The sequence below is a fragment of the Oncorhynchus nerka genome, linkage group LG2 (genome assembly GCF_034236695.1).
Source record: "Oncorhynchus nerka isolate Pitt River linkage group LG2, Oner_Uvic_2.0, whole genome shotgun sequence".
Lineage (NCBI taxonomy): Eukaryota > Metazoa > Chordata > Actinopteri > Salmoniformes > Salmonidae > Oncorhynchus > Oncorhynchus nerka.
Window position 1 is genome coordinate 89,399,016 of NC_088397.1, and position 15,381 is coordinate 89,414,396.

Sequence of the window (15,381 nt, forward strand, 5' to 3'; positions counted from 1 at the left end):
CTTGGTTCATTCTGCTTTCCACGAGACACTGGGAGTTAAATTCACCTTTCAGCAGGACAATAACCTAAAACACAAGGCCAAATCTACACTGGAGTTGCTTACCAAGAAGACAGTGAATGTTCCTGAGTGGCCGAGTTGCAGTTTTTTCCTAGCAATGATCAACAACCAACTTCATGGAGCTTGAAGAATTTTAAAAGAATAATGTGCAAATATGATCAAATCTAGGTGTGCAATGCTCACCCAGAAACACTCAGCTGTAATCGCTGCCAAAGGTGATTCTAATGGTGTGGATTTAAAATGTATATATTTATCCTTTATTTAACTAAGCAAGTCAGTTAAGAACAAATTCTTATTTACAGGAACAGTGGGTTAACTGCCTTGTTCAGGGGCAGAATAACAGAATTTTACCTTGTCAGCTCGGGGATTTGATCTACCAACTTTTCGGTTACTGGCCCAACCTCTAACCACTAGGCTACCTGTCTCTAACCACTAGGCTACCTGCCTCTAACCACTAGGCTACCTGCCTCTAACCACTAGGCTACCTGCCTCTAACCACTAAGCTACCTGCCTCTAACCACTAGGCTACCTGTCTCTAACCACTAGGCTACCTGCCTCTAACCACTAGGCTACCTGTCTCTAACCACTAGGCTACCTGCCACCCCGGCAGATATTTCTGTTTAATTTTCAATACATTTTCAATACATTTCCAAACATTCACTATGTCATTACGGGGTATTGTGATGTCATTACGGGGTATTGTGATGTCATTACGGGGTATTGTGATGTCATTACGGGGTATTGTGTGTAGATGGGTGAGAAAAAAATACATTTTGAATTTACGCTTTAAACCAATACAATGGCATTTTCACCCCCTTTATTCCCCCTGTCCCCCCCTGCTAGTCCCTCTGTCTCCCCCTGCTCCTCCCCTGTCCCCCCTGCTACTCCCTCTGTCTCCCTCCTGCTACTCCCTCTGTCTCCCTCCTGCTACTCCCTCTGTACCCCCTGCTACTCCCCCTGTCTCCCCATGCTGCTCCCCTGTACCCCCCCTACTCCCTCTGTCTCCCCTGCTACTCCCTCTGTCTCCCCTGCTACTCCCTCTGTCTCCCCCTGCTACTCCCTCTGTCTCCCCTGCTACTCCCTCTGTCACCCTCCTGCTACTCCCCTGTCCCCCCACCTGCTACTCACCTGTCCCCCCACCTGCTACTCACCTGTCCCCCCCTGCTGTTCCCCTGTCCCCCAACTCTCCCTGTCCCCCTGCTGCTTCCCTGTCCCCCACTCTCCCTTTCCCCCTCTGCTGCTCCCCTGTCCCCACTGCTGTTCCCCTGTCCCCCAACTCTCCCTGTCCCCCCTGCTACTCCCCTGTCCCCCCTGCTGTTCCCCTGTCCCCCAACTCTCCCTGTCCCCCCTGCTTCTCCCCTGTCCCCCTGCTACTCCCCTGTCCCCCTGCTGTTCCCCTGTCCCCCCCACTCTCCCTGTCCCCCTGCTGTTCCCCTGTCCCCCCCACTCTCCCTGTCCCCCTGCTGTTCCCCTGTCCCCCCACTCTCCCTGTCCCCCCTGCTGTTCCCCTGTCCCCCACTCTCCCTGTCCCCCTGCTGTTCCCCTGTCCCCCTGCTGCTCCCCTGTCCCCACTGCTGCTCCCCTGTCCCCCTGCTACTCCCCCCTGTCTCCCTCCTGCTACTCCCTCTGTCTCCCCCTGCTACCCCCTCTGTACCCCCTGCTACTCCCTCTGTACCCCCTGCTACTCCCTCTGTCTCCCCCTGCTACTTCCCCTGTCCCCCCTGCTACTCCTGCTGTCTCCCCTGCTACTCCTGCTGTCTCCCTCCTGCTACTCCCTCTGTACCCTCCTGCTACTCCTGCTGTCTCCCCCTGCTACTCCCTCTGTCTCCCCTGCTACTCCCTCTGTCTCCCCCTGCTACTCCCTCTGTCTCCCCCAATCTCCCTGTCCCCCCACTCTCACTATCGCCCCTGCTGCTCCCCCCACTCTCCCTGTCCCCCCCTGCTGCTCCCTGTCCCCCCTGCTGCCCCCTGTCCCCCTGCTGCTCCCCTGTCCCCACTGCTACTCCCCTGCCCCCTGCTACTCCCCTGTCCCCCACACTCTCCATGTCCCCCTGCTACTCCCCTGGCCCCCCCATTCTCCCTGTCCCCTCTGCTGCTCCCCTGTCCCCCCCACTCTTCCTGTCTCCCCCTGCTGCTCGCCTGTCCCCCTGCTTCTCCCCTGTCCCCCTGCTACTCCCCTGTCCCCACTGCTTTTCCCCTGTCCCCCCACCCTCCCTTTCCCCCTCTGCTGCTCCCCTGTCCCCCTTCTGCTCCCCTGTCCCCCCACTCTCCCTTTCCCCTCTGCTGTTCCCCTTTCCCCCTGCTGTTCCCCTTTCCCCCTGCTGTTGCCCTGTCCCCCCTGCTGTTCCCCCCATTCTCCCTGTCCCCTCTGCTGTTCCCCTGTCCCCCCCACTCCCCCTGCTCCCCCCCCCCACTCTCCCTGTCCCCCTGCTGTTCCCCTGTCCCCCCTGCTGCTCCCCGTCCCCACTGCTGTTCCCCTGACCCCCCCACTCTCCCTGTCCCCCTGCTGCTCCCCTGTCCCCCTGCTGTTCCCCTGTCCCCCCTGCTGTTCCCCTGTCCCCCACTCTCCCTGCCCCCCCTGCTGCTCCCCTGTCCCCCCTGCTGCTCCCCTGTCCGTCCTGCTGTTCCCCTGTCCCTGCTCCCCTGCCCCCCTGCTGCTCCCCTGTCCCCCTGCTGCTCCCCTGTCCGTCCTGCTGTTCCCCTGTCCCCCCCTGCTGTTCCCCTGTCCCCCCTGCTGTTCCCCTGACCCCCCTGCTGTTCCCCTGTTCCCCCTGCTGTTCCCCTGTCCCCCCACTCTCCCTGCCCCCCCCTGCTGCTCCCCTGTCCCCCTGCTGCTCCCCTGTCCGTCCTGCTGTTCCCCTGTCCCCCCCCTGCTGTTCCCCTGTCCCCCTGCTGTTCCCCTGTCCCCCCCCTGCTGTTCCCCTGTCCCCCCCTGCTGTTCCCCTGTCCCCCCCTGCTGTTCCCCTGTCCCCCCTGCTGTTCCCCTGACCCCCCTGCAGTTCCCCTGTTCCCCTGCTGTTCCCTGTCCCCCCTGCTGTTCCCCTGTTTAGGTAATTGGCACCCTGAGTGCCTCTCCCTCCAAGTTGGATGGTAAGAGTCTGACATTAGAGACTCAATAGTGTGGTTTATGAGTTTACAAATCAAGCCAGTTTGTACTGACTGTCGACAGCTATTGTGGCAGCTTAGGGTGGAAACCTAAAATCAACTTACCACAAATAGTACTTTTTTTTATGGTCAATGGAATTTGGGGGGTGATCAAATTTTACAGGAATTGAGTACCTGAGTACCTCTCACTTTACGTTATTCAGTCTGACAGAAATGTAGTTGGCATGCAACCAGAACATGTGGATGGATGGACACCACTGTAGCCAGACAGACATGCTCAATCAAACCCAGAGATATCTGATTTTCAGACATGCTCAATCAAACCCAGAGACATCTGATCTTCAGACATGCTCAATCAAACCCAGAGACATCTGATCTTCAGACATGCTCAATCAAACCCAGAGATATCTGATCTTCAGACATGCTCAATGAAACCCAGAGACATCTGATCTTCAGACATGCTCAATCAAACCCAGAGACATCTGATCTTCAGACATGCTCAATGAAACCCAGAGACATCTGATCTTCAGACATGCTCAATCAAACCCAGAGACATCTGATCTTCAGACATGCTCAATCAAACCGAGACATCTGATCTTCAGACATGCTCAATCAAACCCAGAGACATCTGATCTTCAGACATGCTCAATCAAACCCAGAGACATCTGATCTTCAGACATGCTCAATCAAACCCAGAGAGAGGATGTGAGGTGTTTCCTGAAGTCCACAATCATCTCCTTTGTTTTGTTGGCGTTAAGTGTGAGGTTATTTTCCTGACAACACACTCCGACAGCCCTCACCTCCTCCCTGTAGGCCGTCTCGTCGTTGTTGGTAATCAAGCCTACCACAGTAGTGTCGTCCGCAAACTTGATGATTGAGTTGGAGACGTGCATGGCCACTCAGTCGTGGGTGAACAGGGACTACAGGAGAGGGCTGAGAGCGCACCCTTGTGGGGCCCCAGTGTTGAGGATCAGCAGGGTGGAGATGTTGTTTCCTACCCTCACCAGCTGGGGGCGGCCCGTCAGAAAGTCCAGGACCCAGTTGCACAGGGCTGGGTCGAGACCCAGGGTCTCAAGCTTAATTATGAGTTTGGAGGGTACTATGGGGTTAAATGCCGAGCTGTAATTGATGAACAGCATTCTCACATAGGTATTCCTCTTGTCCAGATGGGTTAGGGCAGTGTGCAGTGTGGTTGTGTAGGCTGATTGCAAATGTGTCGTCTGTGGACCTATTGGGGCGGTTAGCAAATTGGAGTGGGTCTATGGTGTCAGGTAGGGTGGAGTTTATATGATCCTTGACTAGTCTCTCAAAGCACTTCATTATGACGGAAGTGAGTGCTACGGGGCGGTAGTCGTTTAACTCAGTTACCTTGGCTTTCTTGTTGTTTGTGTACATGGATTTTATAATGTCGTATATTTTTCCCCCAATTCCACTTTCCATCAGTTTGAATAGCAGACCCTCATGCCAAATTGAGTCAAAAGCTTTTTTGAAATCAACAAAGCATGAGAAGACTTTGCCTTTGTTTTGGATTGTTTGTTTGTTAATTAGGGTGTGCAGGGTGAATACGTGGTCTGTCGTACGGTCATTTGGTACAAAGCCAATTTGACGTTTGCTCAGGACATTGTTTTCACTGAGGAAATGTACGAGTCTGCAGTAATTGATTATCCAGAGGATTTTTCTCCATCTCTCTCTTTCATCTCCACTCACCGCCTGATTTCTCTGTCTCTCCTCTTACCTCCTCTTCTCCTCTGCTTTCTCTTTGATCTCATTTCCATCTCTCTTTCATTCTCTCTGTAAACCATCACAGCAACACAGCAGAGCCAACCAACAGCTGTTGATGAACCCACACACTCTACACCGCAAGAAGGCTTGGCCTAGTTCAGAGACATACTAATGTGTGTGTGTGTGTGTAACGCAGCGGTCTGGCACCTGGACATACACTTGTCTACCTCCTCTCCCCTCCTCCTCCTCTTCCTCCTCTCCTCTTCCTCCTCCTCCCTCCCTCCTCTCCCTCCTCCCCTCCTCCCTCCCTCCTCTCCTCCCTCCTCCTCTCCCCCTCCTCCCTCCCTCCTCTCCCTCCTCCTCCCCCTCCTCCCTCCCTCCTCTCCCTCCTCCTCCCTCCCTCCCTCCTCCCCCTCTCCTCTCCCTCCTCCCTCCCTGCCTCCTTCCTCTCCCTCTCCTCTCCCTCCTCCTCCCCTCTCCCTCCTCCTCTCTCCCTCCTCCCCCTCCTCCTCTCTCCCTCCTCCCCTCCTCCCTCCTCCCTCCCTCCCTCTCTCCCTCCTCCCTTTATACCACTTGAATGAAGACAATAAAAATGCATAAAATATCAACTCTGTCAGATTTTTAACCAATGTTCCCTCTAAACTGCGCATTTTTATTGGGGATTTTCAGAGTAATAATTTTCTATATTTGACAAATGTTCGTATTGAGCTTTTATTTTTGGAGGCAAAAATGTCTGACTGCCGCGCAGCTCCCCTGGGACTGCTGAGCAGAAATATCAGCCCACAAAGAGAAGCATGAGATTGAACTTTTTTATTTATTTATTTATTTCACCTTTATTTAACCAGGTAGGCAAGTTGAGAACAAGTTCTCATTTACAATTGCGACCTGACCAAGATAAAGCAAAGCAGTTCGACAGATACAACGTCACAGAGTTACACATGGAGTAAAACAAACATACAGTCAATAATACAGCATAAACAAGTCTATATACGATGTGAGCAAATGAGGTGAGAAGGGAGGTAAAGGCCATGGTGGCAAAGTAAATACAATATAGCAAGTAAAACACTGGAATGGTAGTTTTGCAATGGAAGAATGTGCAAAGTAGAAATTTAAATAATGGGGTGCAAAGGAGCAAAATAAATAAATAAATTAAATACAGTTGGGAAAGAGGTAGTTGTTTGGGCTAAATTATAAGTGGGCTATGTACAGGTGCAGTAATCTGTGAGCTGCTCTGACAGTTGGTGCTTAAAGCTAGTGAGGGAGATAAGTGTTTCCAGTTTCAGAGATTTTTGTAGTTCGTTCCAGTCATTGGCAGCAGAGAACTGGAAGGAGAGGCGGCCAAAGAAAGAATTGGTTTTGGGGGTGACTAGAGAGATATACCTGCTGGAGCGTGTGCTACAGGTGGGAGATGCTATGGTGACCAGAATTTACCTAGCAGGGTCTTGTAGATGACATGGAGCCAGTGGGTTTGGCGACGAGTATGAAGCGAGGGCCAGCCAACGAGAGCGTACAGGTCGCAATGGTGGGTAGTATATGGGGCTTAGGTGACAAAACGGATTGCACTGTGATAGACTGCATCCAATTTGTTGAGTAGGGTATTGGAGGCTATTTTGTAAATGACATCGCCAAAGTCGAGGATTGGTAGGATGGTCAGTTTTACAAGGGTATGTTTGACAGCATGAGTGAAGGATACTTTGTTACGAAATAGGAAGCCAATTCTAGATTTAACTTTGGATTGGAGATGTTTGATATGGGTCTGGAAGGAGAGTTTACAGTCTAACCAGACACCTAAGTATTTGTAGTTGTCCACGTATTCTAAGTCAGAGCCGTCCAGAGTAGTGATGTTGGACAGGCGGGTAGGTGCAGGTAGCGATCGGTTGAAGAGCATGCATTTAGTTTTACTTGTATTTAAGATTGGAGGCCACGGAAGGAGAGTTGTATGGCATTGAAGCTTGCCTGGAGGGTTGTTAACACAGTGTCCAAAGAAGGGCCAGAAGTATACAGAATGGTGTCGTCTCCGTAGAGGTGGATCAGAGACTCACCAGCAGCAAGAGCGACCTCATTGATGTATACAGAGAAGAGAGTCGGTCCAAGAAGTGAACCCTGTGGCACCCCCATAGAGACTGCCAGAGGTCCGGACAGCAGACCCTCCGATTTGACACACTGAACTCTATCAGAGAAGTAGTTGGTGAACCAGGCGAGGCAATCATTTGAGAAACCAAGGCTGTCGAGTCTGCCGATGAGGATGTGGTGATTGACAGAGTCGAAAGCCTTGGCCAGATCAATGAATACGGCTGCACAGTAATGTTTCTTATCGATGGCGGTTAAGATATCGTTTAGGACCTTGAGCGTGGCTGAGGTGCACCCATGACCAGCTCTGAAACCAGATTGCATAGCAGAGAAGGTATGGTGAGATTCGAAATGGTCGGTAATCTGTTTGTTGACTTGGCTTTTGAAGACCTTAGAAAGGCATGGTAGGATAGATATAGGTCTGTAGCAGTTGCTTTCCAATCTTTGGGAATCTCAGACGACACGAAAGAGAGGTTGAACAGCCTAGTAATAGGGGTGGCAACAATTTCGGCAGATAATTTTAGAAAGAAAGGGTCCAGATTGTCTAGCCCGGCTGATTTGTAGGGGTCCAGATTTTGCAGCTCTTTCAGAACATCAGCTGAACGGATTTGGGAGAAGGAGAAATGGGGAAGGCTTGGGCGAGTTGCTGTTGGAGGTGCAGTGCTGTTGACCGGGGTAGGAGTAGCCAGGTGGAAAGCATGGCCAGCCATAGAAAAATGCTTATTGAAATTCTCAATTATGGTGGATTTATCAGTGGTGACAGTGTTTCTTATCTTCAGTGCAGTGGGCAGCTGGGAGGAGGTGTTCTTATTCTCCATGGACTTTACAGTGTCCCAGAACTTTTTTGAGTTAGTGTTGCAGGAAGCAAATTTCTGCTTGAAAAAGCTAGCCTTGGCTTTTCTAACTGCCTGTGTATAATGGTTTCTAGCTTCCCTGAACAGCTGCATATCACGGGGTCTGTTCGATGCTAATGCAGAACGCCATAGGATGTTTTTGTGTTGGTTAAGGGCAGTCAGGTCTGGGGAGAACCAAGGGCTATATCTGTTCCTGGTTCTAAATTTCTTGACTGGGGCATGTTTATTTAAGATGGTTAGGAAGGCTTTTTTTTTAAAATATCCAGGCATCCTCTACTGACGGGATGAGATCAATATCCTTCCAGGATACCCTGCCAGGTCGATTAGAAAGGCCTGCTCGCTGAAGTGTTTCAGGGAGCGTTTTACAGTGATGAGTGGAGGTCGTTTGACCGCTGACCCATTACGGATGCAGGCAATGAGGCAGTGATCGCTGAGATCTTGGTTGAAGATAGCAGAGGTGTATTTAGAGGGCAAGTTGGTTAGGATGATATCTATGAGGGTGCCCGTGTTTAAGGCTTTGGGGAGGTACCTGGTAGGTTCATTGATAATTTGTGTGAGATTGAGGGCATCAAGTTTAGATTGTAGGATGGCTGGGGTGTTAAGCATGTTCCAGTTTAGGTCGCCTAGCAGCACAAGCTCTGAAGATAGATGGGAGGCAATCAGTTCACATATGGTGTCCAGAGCACAGCTGGGGGCAGAGGGTGGTCTATAGCAGGCGGCAACGGTGAGAGACTTGTTTTTAGAGAGGTGGATTTTTAAAAGTAGAAGTTCAAATTGTTTGGGTACAGACCTGGATAGTAGGACAGAACTCTGCAGGCTATCTTTGCAGTAGATTGCAACACCGCCCCCTTTGGCAGTTCTATCTTGTCTGAAAATGTTTTAGTTTGGAATTAAAATTTCAGAATTTTTGGTGGTCTTCCTAAGCCAGGATTCAGACACAGCTAGAACATCCGGGTTGGCAGAGTGTGCTAAAGCAGTGAATAAACAAACTTAGGGAGGAGGCTTCTAATGTTAACATGCATGAAACCAAGACTATTACGGTTACAGAAGTCGTCAAAAGAGAGTGCCTGGGGAATAGGAGTGGAGCTAGGCACTGCAGGGCCTGGATTCACCTCTACATCGCCAGAGGAACATAGGAGGAGTAGAATAAGGGTGCGGCTAAAAGCAATAAGAATTGGTCGTCTAGAACGTCTGGAACAGAGAGTAAAAGGAGGTTTCTGGGGGCGATAAAATAGCATCAAGGTATAATGTACAGACAAAGGTATGGTAGGATGTGAATACAGTGGAGGTAAACCTAGGTATTGAGTGATGAAGAGAGAGATATTGTCTCTAGAAACATCATTGAAACCAGGAGATGTCATTGCATGTGTGGGTGGTGGAACTAATAGGTTGGATAAGGTATAGTGAGCAGGACTAGAGGCTCTACAGTGAAATAAGCCAATAAACACTAACCAGAACAGCAATGGACAAGGCATATTGACATTAAGGAGAGGCATGCTTAGTCGAGTGATCAAAAGGGTCCGGTGAGTGGAGAGGTTGGTTGGGGGTCACGGCGATTTAGACAGCTAGCCAGGCCATCGGTAGCAAGCTAGCATAGGATGGAGGTCTGTTATTAGCCACCTCTTGCGTTCCGTCAGTAGATTAGTGGGGTTCCGTGTCGTAGAGGGGATTAATCCAAATCACACAACAACAACAAAAATAAAAACAATAGATATAGTTATAGAGGCCCAAGAAGAAAACATAATAATAATAAAAATAAATAAATAAATTGTCCGATTGTCTATTCAGATAGCAGCCGATAAGACAGCTAACGGTTAGCAGGCCGCAGATGGGCGATAGATTTTCGAGCTAAAGGATAGCTGATGACCACAAACCGTGGTTAGCTGAATACTAACGATTTGCCAGTAAAGAAGCTTAACTAGCTTCTGAACTAGCTTCTGATTAGCTTCTGGATTAGCTTCTGGGCTAGCTTCTGGGCTAGCTTCTGGCTAGCTCCTGGCTAGCTTCTGGCTAGTTTCTGGCTAGCTTCTTGGAGTTTCTGCCTAGCTTCTTGGAGGATTACAGATTTGAGGTAAATAATACTTTTTTATAAATATAAATTGGTTGAGGCGGGTTGCAGGAGAGTGTTTTGAAGATGAGTTGATGGAAAATTAATAAAAATGTATGTGAAAAAAAGTTGTAAATATGGCTATATATATATATATATATATACGGGACACGACAAGACGAGGACAAAAGACGTCGGAACTGCTATGCCATCTTGGAAAAAAGACATTCATGAGCAGTGGTCACCAATCGTTTAATCGTAATCCACTAGTCGATCACCAAACATTTATGTAAAAACCCAACTATAAAGCCTTGTGTTCATATGATTTGTATTCGTCTCGGGCTGTTGGTAGTAGGTGCATCCAATTGAGGCCAAATGTTGCCATTTTTAACCATTTAAATTGTCTGACGGTACAAACTCTGCCTTCCCGGCGTGCCCCGAGAGCAAGTGAAGTGCACTATATGTCTACCGCTGGCCAATCAGGTGTCTCAGATTACCATGTCTGCAGTAACGTAGCAGGCATGAAAGGAAGCTACAGCAAAATGGATACTGTGAGATTTCAAAAACGTTTAAAACCATGACGAGAGAGAGAGAGAGAGAGAGACTGTCAACAAATACAGCAAGAAGATGCTGTTTTTGTGAAGGAGTTCATGTTTCATTTCTTACTCAGCACTGTCAACACTTTTATAAGCCATAAAATGCACCTACTTCCTATTTTCACTCAGCTCAACAACCAGCAGTGTAGCAGTAATGAATGAATAGAAAAGTGCATCGATAGGCGTTGTTGTTGTTGTTGTTATTATTGGTGATTTGGGTCTTTTTTAACATCACAGGAATATTTAACTTTTTCTGTTCTTAGGAGAAACAACATGAATCTGTGCATGAGGCAGAAGTAATGTGGCGCGACTCGAGTTTAGCCATCAGCTGGAAGACGGTGTCCCTTTTTCGTCCGTGTCAGTGGAGGAAAGGGAGAGCGGAGGAATGTTGGGAAACGGACCCTCAGTCTGCTGCTCTTTCCCTCCTCTGAGACTGACCATCAGATGCAGGCACCATCAGCCTAGTAAAATAAACATAGAAAGCAAATTATTTAAATGTATGCTCACTCAGCTGGGCCTCACATGTAATACAACAACGAAGCTATTACCAGTGTGATCATATAGTCTACCTAAAATATTGAATTTTTGTATTTTTAAATATGTCCCAAACAACATTGCAAAGCAAAGCTAATATGCGGTGATACTATATTGGACCTATAGCTTACTGCGCAAAACTCATTGCTACAGAACTGGTTTTAATTGGTTAATGTTATTGGCTTATGTTTTTAAGTCACTCGTCAGGCCCTCAGAAAGTGATCTTGGCTCAGAAAAGGTTGGTGCTCACTGTTCTAGAGTTTCCCCTTACTGTGCCACAGTGGATAAACAGGTTAACGTCAAGCCCTGCATGTTTTCTTCTCATGGAATGTAGGCCTACATTGAACACCACACATTGTCTGCTACTGTAGGCTGAATGATAGAACAGCTACTTCCATATTAAAATGTTATGGGATGCATTTTCTCCATTGTTTTTGATGGTAGGCCACTCTGGTACATTGTCATCAAATAGTCTACATGGCCACTGTTAAAACTGTAACTTAAATTAGGTTCACAGTAAAAGCACGCTGGAAGTTGCACAGAATTTTCACAACGATCAAATTTGCACTCAGCAGACCTGAAATTTTGTCAGTGCTCGAAAAAAATCAGGGAGCATTGACTTCATCATAGTGCTGAAAGGTCTGATAGAATAGTTATGTTTTTATTGGGGATTTTCAGAGTAATAATTTTCTATATTTTACAAATGTTTATATTGAGCTTTTATTTTTGGAGGCAAAAATGTCTGTTTTGAATATTTGTTGTCAACTCCGTCAATGGCTTGTCAACTCCGTCACAGACGGCCCTAAAGATCAATTTATTTATTTTTAAATTCTGAACTAATATTTTTCATCACTGTTCTGCAACATATGCTTTATCAATTGAAGTATTTGCTGTTGGGATAATGTTTGCTTTATAAATGTTGTTTTATGTACTAAATATAGAAAAACATGTCAAAATGTTAATGAAATGAACCCTGGAGCGTTACATAGCACTAAAAATACTTTTGCTAAACTAGTTTAGAGATTTGTATTACATATTTGATTAATATAATGTTAGAATGAAAGAATCAAGGCCTTTAAACACTTGTTGGACTATAAACATAAAAAAGGAAATGCCTTTGAAGTTATGACTGAGTTGACACTCACTATAGGAAGTTCCCAAGTAAGGGATCAAGGCTCTAGAGGAGCTTATAGGGGGAGGATTGATTCCTCCTGAAATAATAGTATTGCTACAATCCTGGGGTTTAATCATCTCAGGGTCCCATTAAAGAGAGGAGCTATTTATTAAATATTAGGGGTCATTTGGTTGGGGAATTCAATTTAAGTATCGTGTTTTTATTTCACAACCAATCGTCTTTTCTTGTTTATGTGATTTAATGTTCATGACTCTCAGTTTCAGTTTGTTTCTGTTACCAAGTAGAACTTTAGTGCATTTATTTATGACCACACTCAGTTCATACTATCTCTCTCTCAATTCCATTTCAATTTAAGGGCTTTATTGGCATGGGAAACATATGTTAACATTGACAAAAGCAAGTGAAATAGAAACTAAGCAAAAGTTAAACAATTAATCAAAAATTAACAGTAAGGCTCACAAAAGTTCACTCACACTCACAAAAGGGAAAATAAATAAACATAAATATAGGTTGTATTTACAATGGTGTTTGTTCTTCACTGGTTGCCCTTGTGGCAACAAGTCACAAATCTTGCTGCTGTGATGGCACACTGTGGTATTTCACCCAATAGATATGGAAGTTTATCAAAATTGGGTTTGTTTTCTAACTCTTTGTGGGTCTGTGTAATCTGAGGGAAATATGTGTCTCTAATATGGTCATACATTTGGCAGGAGGTTTTTAAGTGCAGTTCAGTTTCCACCTCATTTTGTGGGCAGTGTGCACACCTCTCACAGTTCTGGGCGACTTTAACCTCCCCACGTCTACCTTTGACTCATTCCTCTCTGCCTCCTTCTTTCCACTCCTCTCCTCTTTTGACCTCACCCTCTCACCTTCCCCCCCTACTCACAAGGCAGGCAATACGCTCGACCTCATCTTTACTAGATGCTGTTCTTCCACTAACCTCATTGCAACTCCCCTCCAAGTCTCCGACCACTACCTTGTATCCTTTTCCCTCTCGCTCTCATCCAACACTTCCCACACTGCCCCTACTCGGATGGTATCGCGCCGTCCCAACCTTCGCTCTCTCTCCCCCGCTACTCTCTCCTCTTCCATCCTATCATCTCTTCCCTCTGCTCAAACCTTCTCCAACCTATCTCCTGATTCTGCCTCCTCAACCCTCCTCTCCTCCCCTTCCTGCATCCTTTGACTCTCTATGTCCCCTATCCTCCAGGCCGGCTCGGTCCTCCCCTCCCGCTCCGTGGCTCGACGACTCATTGCGAGCTCACAGAACAGGGCTCCGGGCAGCCGAGCGGAAATGGAGGAAAACTCGCCTCCCTGCGGACCTGGCATCCTTTCACTCCCTCCTCTCTACATTTTCCTCCTCTGTCTCTGCTGCTAAAGCCACTTTCTACCACTCTAAATTCCAAGCATCTGCCTCTAACCCTAGGAAGCTCTTTGCCACCTTCTCCTCCCTCCTGAATCCTCCTCCCCCTCCCCCTCCTCCCTCTCTGCAGATGACTTCGTCAACCATTCTGAAAAGAAGGTCGACGACATCCGATCCTCGTTTGCTAAGTCAAACGACACCGCTGGTTCTGCTCACACTGCCCTACCCTGTGCTCTGACCTCTTTCTCCCCTCTCTCTCCAGATGACATCTCGCGTCTTGTGACGGCCGGCCGCCCAACAACCTGCCCGCTTGACCCTATCCCCTCCTCTCTTCTCCAGACCATTTCCGGTGACCTTCTCCCTTACCTCACCTCGCTCATCAACTCATCCCTGACCTCTGGCTACGTCCCTCCCGTATTCAAGAGAGCGAGAGTTGCACCCCTTCTGAAAAAACCTACACTCGATCCCTCCGATGTCAACAAATACAGACCAGTATCCCTTCTTTCTTTTCTCTCCAAAACTCTTGAACGTGCCGTCCTTGGCCAGCTCTCCCGCTATCTCTCTCAGAATGACCTTCTTGATCCAAATCAGTCAGGTTTCAAGACTAGTCATTCAACTGAGACTGCTCTTCTCTGTATCACGGAGGCACTCCGCACTGCTAAAGCTAACTCTCTCTCCTCTGCTCTCATCCTTCTAGACCTATCGGCTGCCTTCGATACTGTGAACCATCAGATCCTCCTCTCCACCCTCTCCGAGTTGGGCATCTCCGGCGCGGCCCATGCTTGGATTGCGTCCTACCTGACAGGTCGCTCCTACCAGGTGGCGTGGCGAGAATCTGTCTCCTCACCACGCGCTCTCACCACTGGTGTCCCCCAGGGCTCTGTTCTAGGCCCTCTCCTATTCTCGCTATACACCAAGTCACTTGGCTCTGTCATAACCTCACATGGTCTCTCCTATCATTGCTATGCAGACGACACACAATTAATCTTCTCCTTTCCCCCTCTGATGACCAGGTGGCGAATCGCATCTCTGCATGTCTGGCAGACATATCAGTGTGGATGACGGATCACCACCTCAAGCTGAACCTCGGCAAGATGGAGCTGCTCTTCCTCCCGGGAAGGACTGCCCGTTCCATGATCTCGCCATCACGGTTGACAACTCCATTGTGTCCTCCTCCCAGAGCGCTAAGAACCTTGGCGTGATCCTGGACAACACCCTGTCGTTCTCAACTAACATCAAGGCGGTGGCCCGTTCCTGTAGGTTCATGCTCTACAACATCCGCAGAGTACGATCCTGCCTCACACAGGAAGCGGCGCAGGTCCTAATCCAGGCACTTGTCATCTCCCGTCTGGATTACTGCAACTCGCTGTTGGCTGGGCTCCCTGCCTGTGCCATTAAACCCCTACAACTCATCCAGAACGCCGCAGCCCGTCTGGTGTTCAACCTTCCCAAGTTCTCTCACGTCACCCCGCTCCTCCGCTCTCTCCACTGGCTTCCAGTTGAAGCTCGCATCCGCTACAAGACCATGGTGCTTGCCTACGGAGCTGTGAGGGGAACGGCACCTCAGTACCTCCAGGCTCTGATCAGGCCCTACACCCAAACAAGGGCACTGCGTTCATCCACCTCTGGCCTGCTCGCCTCCCTACCACTGAGGAAGTACAGTTCCCCACCTCTTTAAGGAATACCTAGGATAGGATAAAGTAATCCTTCTCACCCCCCCCCCCCCTTAAAAGACTTAGATGCACTATTGTAAAGTGGCTGTTCCACTGGATGTCATAAGGTGAAAGCACCAATTTGTAAGTCGCTCTGGATAAGAGCGTCTGCTAAATGACTTAAATGTAAATGTAAATAGCCTGTCTTCTCTTGAGGGCCAGGTCTGCCTACAGCGGCCTTTCTCA

At 48.4% G+C, this 15,381-nt stretch overlaps 1 protein-coding gene across 1 annotated transcript; it reads left to right on the top strand.

The window, feature by feature from the left end:
• The first annotated feature begins 232 nt into the window (after positions 1-232).
• LOC135572961 (proline-rich protein 36-like) lies at positions 233-3,107 on the top strand. Its single transcript, XM_065021954.1, has 2 exons — positions 233-272; positions 901-3,107. The coding sequence occupies exons 1-2, from the start codon at positions 233-235 to the stop codon at positions 3,105-3,107; spliced, it is 2,247 nt and encodes a 748-aa protein (XP_064878026.1).
• The last annotated feature ends 12,274 nt before the right edge of the window (positions 3,108-15,381 follow it).